The sequence below is a fragment of the Podarcis erhardii genome (genome assembly GCF_964252035.2).
Source record: "Podarcis erhardii genome assembly, chromosome: 10".
Classification (NCBI taxonomy): domain Eukaryota; kingdom Metazoa; phylum Chordata; class Lepidosauria; order Squamata; family Lacertidae; genus Podarcis; species Podarcis erhardii.
The window spans coordinates 73,752,845-73,761,885 of NC_138500.1; the positions used below are offsets into that span (position 1 = coordinate 73,752,845).

General features: G+C 44.6%; 1 protein-coding gene and 1 long non-coding RNA gene across 3 annotated transcripts in view; one reads left to right on the forward strand and one right to left on the reverse strand.

Annotated features, from left to right (window-relative positions):
* The window catches only part of BMAL2 (basic helix-loop-helix ARNT like 2), a 40,961-nt gene extending 34,636 nt beyond the window's left edge, over positions 1 to 6,325 (reverse strand). The window contains exon 1 of one of the 2 annotated variants that reach the window (XM_081879150.1): positions 6,262 to 6,325. In XM_081879150.1, the coding sequence (XP_081735276.1) occupies positions 6,262 to 6,310 (49 nt within the window). In that variant the 5' untranslated portion in view covers positions 6,311 to 6,325. Of the gene's footprint in view, positions 1 to 4,084; positions 4,208 to 6,261 lie in introns of those variants that run through there. The other variant, XM_081879149.1, reaches the window with a different exon arrangement.
* LOC309351515 overlaps positions 1 to 7,635 on the forward strand; it is a 103,024-nt gene extending 95,389 nt beyond the window's left edge. Inside the window, exon 2 of the long non-coding RNA XR_014160883.1 lies at positions 6,606 to 7,635. This is a non-coding gene — a long non-coding RNA (uncharacterized lncRNA). The remainder of the gene's footprint in view (positions 1 to 6,605) is intronic.
* Positions 7,636 to 9,041: the final 1,406 nt, after the last annotated feature.

Below are 9,041 nucleotides of genomic sequence, written 5' to 3' on the forward strand. Positions count from 1 at the left end.
AGGTGGGGAGCACTATGCTCGTTGTGGAAGCAATATTCAGGGAGAAGTGATTACTGTGGTTGGGGGAATATGGGGGTAAGGTTGGTGCCGCTGGTATTAAATGCTTAAATGGATTGCTGTTGAAAAAGATGAAGGCGCTTTTTATGGTTCTCATTCCCTTTTTATCCTCACAACAATTCTGTGAGGTAGGTTAAGATAAGTGACTGTTTCAAGGGCGCAAAGCGAGCTTCATGGCTGAGTGGGAGTTTCAAATTCTTTTTTCTAAAAAATGAAAAAGAAAAAAAATCCTGTAATTATTATGTGGTTTTAATAAATAACCATCGCAATTGAATACACTGCTTGCTTTTTAACTATTTATAACTTGATTTTTTCCAAGCATGAGCATCTGAACAGATCTGCTGTAAAACTCCCATCTGAAATACCTTACTAATGATTATGTGCATAAGGTTTTAGTGATGAGTTGTAAACAAATAGTTCTTTATTGTTCAAATCTATTCCACCTAGAAGCCATTATATAGTATTTCACCTAAATTAAAATTCAGAAGAACATTTATCTATTTGTATAAATACATTCATATACAAGGGCACTGATATTTGGCATTTAATATGGCAGGAGAGTGGGGGGGGGAGTAGAGATTGTGAAAGGGCAATAATGGAGTTTTAGAAAGTACTCATAAGAGACATTTCACAATATTTAAGTTTTGAGAAGAGTAACAATTTCTTCACTTATCACCCTTGTTCCACCAGGTGGAGCAAATAACAGCAGTAACTAAGTCAATGAGCAAATGAGATGTGATAAAAGAATAGGAAATATAAAGCTTATGCCAAAAATAATCCAGCTATACACCTCTCCAAGCGTGTCGCTCTGTGCAAACATGTTGGTGACAACCATTCTGTATATTCCCTGTATCTTTATGGTTTAAATTTAAAAGAAAACTATTTATGGGATTTGCGGGAGGGCCAATGGCAGGCTAAAGCATCATCTCACTGCACAAACCAGACCGCTGGCCTTCTCTGTTGCTGCAGCCACCAATCCTCTACACAGGGTTTTATCGCCCCAACCCTATTTATTATTTTCATTGCCACGATGCTACACATTGTTGAAGGGAAACTCTCCACTCGGGTAAAAATCATATCGAACAGATGGAAAGCTCTTTAACTTGAGCAGGCTGAAAGCAAAGAGTAAGGTTACCATAACTTCCATCATAGAGCTTCAATATGCTGATGACAGCGTAGTGTGTGCACACTCAGAGGATGACCTCCAAACCATCCTAAATATCTTTGCAGAAGCCTATGGAAAGCTTGGCCTATGCTCAACATCCAAAAAACCAAAGTGCTACACCAACAAGCACAAAAAAACCCATCTGCAGCACGACAAATCCAACTCAGTGGTGTAATGTTGGAAAATGTTGATGACTTTAAGTTGCCTTTCCACAAGGGACGACATTGATGCCAAAATCCAGCATTGCCTTAGCTCGGTGAGTGTAGGTTTCTCCCGATTGAAGGGCAGTGTGTTTGAGGACTAGGACATTTGCATGGAAACCCAAATGCTTGTTTACAAAGCTATAGGACTACCAACCTTACTGTATGCTTATGAAACACGGGCCACTTATAAACGCCATCTCCAACTCCTTGACAGATTCCATCAACAGTGTCTCCGAAAAATTTTACATATCACTTGGGAAGACAGACGAACTAATGCCAGTGTACTTAGCAAAGATCAAGAAAAAATTATTCTTCAACATCAACTTTGTTGGGCTGGTCATGCCTAATTATCGTCTTCCAAAGCAACTACGCTATTCTGAAGCTAAAAATGGAAAGCGAAATGCTGGTGCTCAACAAAAGAGGTTCTCAAGGCAAATCCAAAAAAAGTAGTATAAACACCAACAACTGGGAAACATTGGCCTGCGAGCGTTCCAATTGGAGAACAGCCTTTACCAAAGGTGTCATGGACTTTGAAGATGCTAGAACTCAGGACGAAAGGGAGAAACATGCTGAGAGGAAGGCACGTTTGGCAAACCCTCACCACGATCAGCTCCTGCCTAGAAACCTATGTCCCCATTGTGGAAGAACGTGTGGAACCAGAATTGGCCTCCACAGTCGCTTGCGGACTTGTTAAAACATGTTCATGGAAGATGATCTTTAAAATATAAAGGTAAAGGTACCAGGGGTAGGTCCAGTCGCGGACGACTCTTTGGTTGCGGAACTTATCTTACTCTATAGGCCAAGGAGCCGACGTTTGTATGCAGACAGCTTCCGGGTCATGTGGCCAGCATAACTAAGCCACTTCTGGCGCAATGGAACACCGACACCAGAGCAGCGCACGGAAACGCCATTTACCTTACCGCTAGAGCGGTACCTATTTATCTACTTGCACTTTGACGTGCTTTCGAACTGCTAGGTTGGCAGGAGCAGGGACCAAGCAACAGGAGTTCACACCGTTGCGGGGATTCGAACTGACCTTCTGATCGGCAAGCCCAAGGCTCAGTGGTTTAGACCACAGCACCACCCGCTGTCCCACAGCCATAGAGCCCAAAATAATTCCCCATCCTTGCTCTAGCTGATCCACCTTGTTTAGTTCAGCATCAGAAAAGGAGGGTGTAGAAAGATCCAGTACGTTTTAGGAGCTGGATTTTTTCCTGGAGATCAGTAACATGGCCTATAGTTTGTTTGTTTTTGATAACTATTTCTTAATAGGTGAAATTTGGAAAATTAAACAATCCAGTCATAAACTTTGCAAGGAAAATACCAGCCTCGAAACAAGATAGGACTTGACCTACTTTTTGAAGACAAAACTTACGGTATATATGCTACTTTTCTAGTATGAAGTAAAATAGAAATGACAATAGCAGCAAACCATCTCAAATTGGAACACAGTTAGCATATACATTTCTAGATTTAAATTTTGGCAACAGACAACTTTGAAGTGTTAAGAAGGAAGCTATACACTAACATTGTTCTATATATCACTTGACCCTCAGATTTAAAGAACAAGGGATATTAACATACACAAAAATAATCCATAACCTAAAGTACCACAGCATGGCAAAAAAATATCTTGACACATACAAATTTATTAAAAAGCTAAGGAATAAAAACATATTTTAAAATTAACTGTAGATAAAATTGCAGCATATTGTACACCAAGAATCAGGACCTCCAAGGATATGTGAGTCCGATTACAGAACAGCTCCAGCCAAATGATAAAACTATTTATCCATCTGCATAAATCTATAATTCTATAGAGTATTCACAGAAAAGTGCATTTGGACTGCATATAGCAGCATTTAATGCATCCCAATATTTCAGTTAAACAATGTAGAAATCACACCCAAATTGGGACTGATTTTAACCTCCTCTGTCAAACATGAAATACACAACATGTATTAGTTTATGTATCCAACTGATGTCACTGCTAGTCACTTATTTCAGAAAACTGGAGTTCCACCAGGACACATTTTAAAAGCTCCAGAGGGGATTCCTAAAGCATCGCTGCAGGTTCCTCTTCCTATTCCCCCCGCTTTTTCCGAGAGAAAAAAAAAGTCATTTGGAGAAAATGGAAGCAGCAAGACCAGCCGGACAGATTTAAAATGTACGTGTCCGACAGCCAGATCAGGCACGTGCAGGGCAGGCGAAAAGTAGGGCAGGCGAAAGCAAGGTCGCGGGGGCGAAGCGCAGAGGAGGAGGAGGAGGAGGAAGCTTCGCATCCCGCCCGCCAGCCCCGCTTTCGCTTCTTCTTCCATCCCGTTTGTTTGGGGGGCGAAGCGGGCAGAGGAAAATTCGGCCAAGTTGCTCCGGGTCTGGCTATCGCCTGGCGGCGCTTTCTTCCCCGCCAACCCCCTTTGGCCGCGGGGGCTGCCCGGGCTGGGACATGGAAAAACCAGCCACCCGCTCCATTCAATGCCCGGGGAAGAGAGGAAAGCGCGCCTCCCGCCTCGCGAGTTTGCAGTCACAGACCTACAGACTCGGGAAGGACCCCCAAGGGTCATCTAGGCCTACCCGTCACAAGGCGGGCGAGAGTCCTTCCGAGGAAGGACTGGCTCGCTCGCTCCCGCCGCCGCCGCCGCCGCCGCCCTTCTCTCACCTGCGCCGGCCGCCGCCGCCGCCGCCCTCAGCCCTTGGCCGCCGCCGCCGCCGCCGCCCGTCTCCTCAGCGCCCGCCTCGGCCATGGCCAGCGCCGCCGGCTAGTCCGGGGCGACGGAGGCAGGCGCGGCCCCCCGCCCCGCAGGCATGAGGCCCGGCGCCCCTTCGCCGCCAGCCCAGGAAGCAGCAGCAGCAGGAGGAGGCGGCGGCGGCCCAGGGCGGAGACGCCGCCGCCGCCGCCGCCTCACCTGGGCGAGGGTTCCCTCAGCCGCGGCGCCGAGGCCTCCTCTCGCGAGAGCCAGAAGAGCTCCGGGGAGACGCGCCGAGTGAGGAGAGGCGAGGAAGCTGGACGCCGCCCTCGCCGGAGGGGAAGAAGGGGCGGCGCGCAGAGGTCGCCTAAGGCCTCCTCGCGCCTCGGGGTCGGGCCCGGGCCTGCCGGGCTGCCTCTCCCCTTGCACAGGGCGCCTCTTCCGCCCCGCTTCGCCCTCGGGCTCGGGGCCGCCGCTTGAACCCGCGGGCAAGCCGAGCTCCGCCATCGCCGCCGCCGCCCCAGACCCCCTTCCAGCCCCCGCAGTGGTGGTGCCCCCCGCCCCGTTTCATGGGTGCTCGAATCCTACGCTATTCAGAAGATAACTCGCAAAAAGTGCCTTCCGCATCTGAACGCGCAGCTTGGAAAACCGCCTGAGGCGGAAAGATGTTGCAACCCGGGGGCGAGAGGGAGTCGTCCGAGCCCGCACCCGTAACAAAACCTGCTCCATCACAACAGGGCGCAGGTGGCCCAGGATCTGGCTTGAGGTTGCAGTCCTCTTGCAGGATGCACATTTTGTGAGAGTATGTTCCAACTTACCGGAGTAAACATGTATATAATTCTGTTGTCAACTACAGTATTCAAAAAGCTCAGGCCACGCGGCAAGGCAGAAGCTGGCTCCTACCTCCAAGTGCCTCTGCAAGAACAGATGTTTGGAGGCCTCTGCTTCCCAAAATAAGCTTTGAGCATTCCCAAATCAGAAAGCACGGCCGCTAATAAAATGTTCCCTAGGGAAAGGATGGGGAGCCTGTGGTCCTCAGGTGATGCTGGATTCGCAGCTCCAGCCAGCATGACCAGCAGTCATGTTTTTTTTTTACAAAACACATTTATAGCCCACAATTTCTCCAAGGTGAAGGTGCTGTACATAGTTCTCCACATTTTATCCTCACAACCCTCTGAGGTGGGTTAGACTAAGAGGCAGTGATGGGCCCTAGGTGAACTTCATGGCTGAATGGAGATTTTAAACTCTGGTTTCCCAAGTCTTAGTCCAGCACTAACCACACTAAACTGGCTGACAGTCCAGCAACAGGTTAAGAGGGCAACAGGTTCCCCAGCATTGCCTTCTCTGATGCCCTAGCACCATGTCCAGTGCAAAGCTTTATTTTTATGCAAGGCGTTATCAACTGTACAGCCCCCAGATCAATGCTTATAAATATGGAACCGAGGACTTAGAACCCTAAAAGTAGTCTTGGGCCATTTCCAATCACACATACTTGTTGACAGATGCCAGGCATTTTGATTCCATCACTCCAATTTTGTACAACCTTCACTGTTTGTCTGTTTGCTTCCAAGGTTTATTCAAGGTGCTGGTGTTTTTGTTTAATCCAGCTTTCCCTGAACTGTGACTAATTTTGAATTATTGGTTAATTGACTGATTGAACAATATTTAATGTTTTGAATTTTATATTTTACATTTAACATTCTTTCGACTGAGTGGTATATAACTTTGCTAAATAAACCAACCACTTGGGACTGCCTTCTTTTATACATTTCTCACACTCGGCTATATTGGTAAAGTGCTTTATGTACACTATAACACTGACACCAGATGACGCTGTGGAGACCCGTCTTTAGCCAACGGGATTTCTCTGTATGAAGTTTACAATGCATTTAACTGAATCGCTTCTTTGATGGGGCTAGATCCAGTCATTAACTAGGCATCATCTGAAGCTTTATTCCAGCTCCCTCAATCTGGTGAACACCCACTCTAGGTATTTCAGGCATGTCATTTTTCAAAAAGACCTCTAGATGATTGGGGGGGGTGGCATCTGGTGCCTTGCCACTTTGGAGTTATTACTGTGTTTGTGTTTGTTGGTTTGTTTTGTAGTTTTTAATGCTTCTTTTGGCTTGGGGATTAAAAAAAAACACACCTGTTTTGATATTGTACCTCATTAGTTCCTCAAAAATTAGATGGGGCATACATTTTTGAAACAAAAAAAATTGATAAAATTAAGAAGCAAGCTGTTGAGAGTACTTAAAAATGCTCTCATGCAGAAGTGCTCAAAAGCATAAATGGAGAACAGGACACCATGAAAATCAAACAAAGTTGATCCAAGACATATGTAAAAAGAAAAGAAAAAAGCAGAAAATGCTTAATATTGCAGAACAGATCCCAACGAAACATCAGAAATAACTTTCTGACAATAAGCTGTTCAATGGTGGAATGAACTCCCTTGGATGGTTGTGGACTCTTTCCTTGGAGATTTTTAAGCAGAGGTTGGATGGCCAGATGTCTTGGATGCTTTAGCTGAGATTCTTGTATTGCAGGGGGTTGGACTAGATGACCCTTGGGACCCCTTGCAACTCTACGGTTCTCTGATTCTATTCCATTTTTTTAATCAAGGTGACATGATGAAGTACTTCATGTGCTGTGTTTGAACAACATCCAGACAAGAGGACTGGCAGCTGTGAGAATGACCCAGGTGGAGAATTCCTCCTATCTACCTGCAGTTCCATAAAAATGCTCTTTTAGAAACAGTGAACGATTGTACTTTCATATACTTTCCCATGTAAAACATGGTGCATGTATATAAAACTAGTATGTGACAGCTGGGACCAATGGAATTTGTTGTAGTCCAACATCTGGAGGGCATGAGGTTGGTAAATGCTGATGTAGACTCTTCCACCTGCATTCCAGCACACATTTTGCAGGGCTGTACCGTAGATTTCTGAACAGCTGTGAAGTTTGCACCACTGCAGTCTGAATATTTCCTTTTTAAAGAAACCAGCGCTGCTCTTGCAGCCACAGGCAAACTACCTTGGCAATTTCATCCACATTGGACCAATTGTCCAGAAAAACATTTGTTACATGCTGTGATTTCTTCTATTCACTCAGCTTTTGGAAGTGCAATTCCATCAGGATTCTATTGTACACAATAAGCTATCATGAGGTGGGCCCATTTTCAAATCTAATGAAAATACTTTTCATTTTAGAGCCGTGTAGCACTGCAGTGCTATTACGACAATAATAGTAATAATTGAAAAGGCAGGATTGTGGGGTGGGGCGGGGCTGCAAAGTGTTTTGAAGAGCCTTAAAGGAGCCTCTAAGATCACACGGGTGTAAGACAACAGTAAATGTAAACAAACTACAACTTGTAGAAAAGAATGCCATGTTTATTTAATATGCTGTAAAAAGCCTTATATAAATCTTTATAATGCTTTCTAGTGTAACTTTCCCCAAACCACAACTAATGAATTTGTATGTTAAAAAAAGAGAGAAAATATAGATTGTAATTGCCATTCAATTCTCAAGTGATTTTTTTTTTTTTTGAAATTTTAATCATTAAACAAAGTCAAGGTACTTTTCAAGCACTGCTTATTTACTGGGGAAGAGCTGTGCACAAATGTGCAAAAGAAATAAAGAGAAAAAGCAGAAACTCATTTACATGGTTTTCTGCATCTTTTCATGGGCTGTTGTGGTAAAAACTAGAACGAGTTCCCAGAGTACTGCTATTTTGCCCAGAGATACAGAATCTGTGACTCTCGAGATGTGGGACTACAGCTCCCATCTTCCCTTATCATTAGCCATACTGACTGGGGCTGATGGGAGCTGGAGTCCCAACAATTTCTACCCACTGCCAGCAAGCAAGCGAGCAAGAAGGCTGGCATGGAAGGAGTAGCTATATGGGTTTCCAAGCAGTTCCTCTTGAAGAGCAGTTTTGCCGCCTTCTGATGTGCTTCAGCACTTCGGATTATGGAGCGTGTTCCAGATACCATAGAAAATCAAAATAAAACTATGACTTTAATCATGGATCCAAGCAGCCTATGAAGTCTTCTGTGATCACTTAACAAGGGTGATTCAGGTTAATACCAGGTTCTCTCTCACTGCATCTGGTGACTGTGGCTTTGTATAACCAACCTTTAAAAAAATAAAACCTCTAGCAAAACAAAATGAAAAGTGCAATTGCTCTAGCTATATTAGATTTCAAACACTGGCAACATTGGTTGATTCTGAATCATTTCCCCATACAAAACTCTGTCCATTTGTTCACTGCACAGCTCTCCTGGGATCATACCATTCCAACAGGCAGATGGGGGATTGAACATGGAAGCTTGCATATTTATGAGCTACTTCTCATGAAACCTCTCTTCCCTGTAGAAAGTTAGCATGGCAGGGAGAAGAATTTTAGAATTCTTCCCAACATGCAGCTAGTGGCTTAAATGCAGGAACTCTGTTCAATTTTCTCTTTAACTTGGAAGATGCAACTTGTCCACCACTCTAGTTCTGAAGTGGTCCACTTACAAAGAGGGCTGTGCTATGTGATATTTGCAAGTTTGTAAGTTCATCGCCAATTCATTGTATTAAAACAACAACAACTTACCCCACAGCCATCAATATTAGTCAACCCAACCCTCACCTCCCGAAGTTAAAACCATGCGAGTAATTTCATCCTTCTTAAACACCACATGTTGACAAGAAGTGAACCGTATATACTTCTAGTAAAAAGAACTGTATAAATTTGCAATCAAGCCATTTCAGGGTCTTTGGTACTCAGAGAAGGATAAAATGGCACAACAAACCACCAAGGGGAAGTTAATGCAGGAGGAAGAAAATGAAAGAAGCAAAAGGTAGGTTGTACACAGATTTTCGGAAGCATATTCAGCTGCTGTTTAGCCTGTCGTCCCAGATTTTTCTCCTCTCTACAAGTTT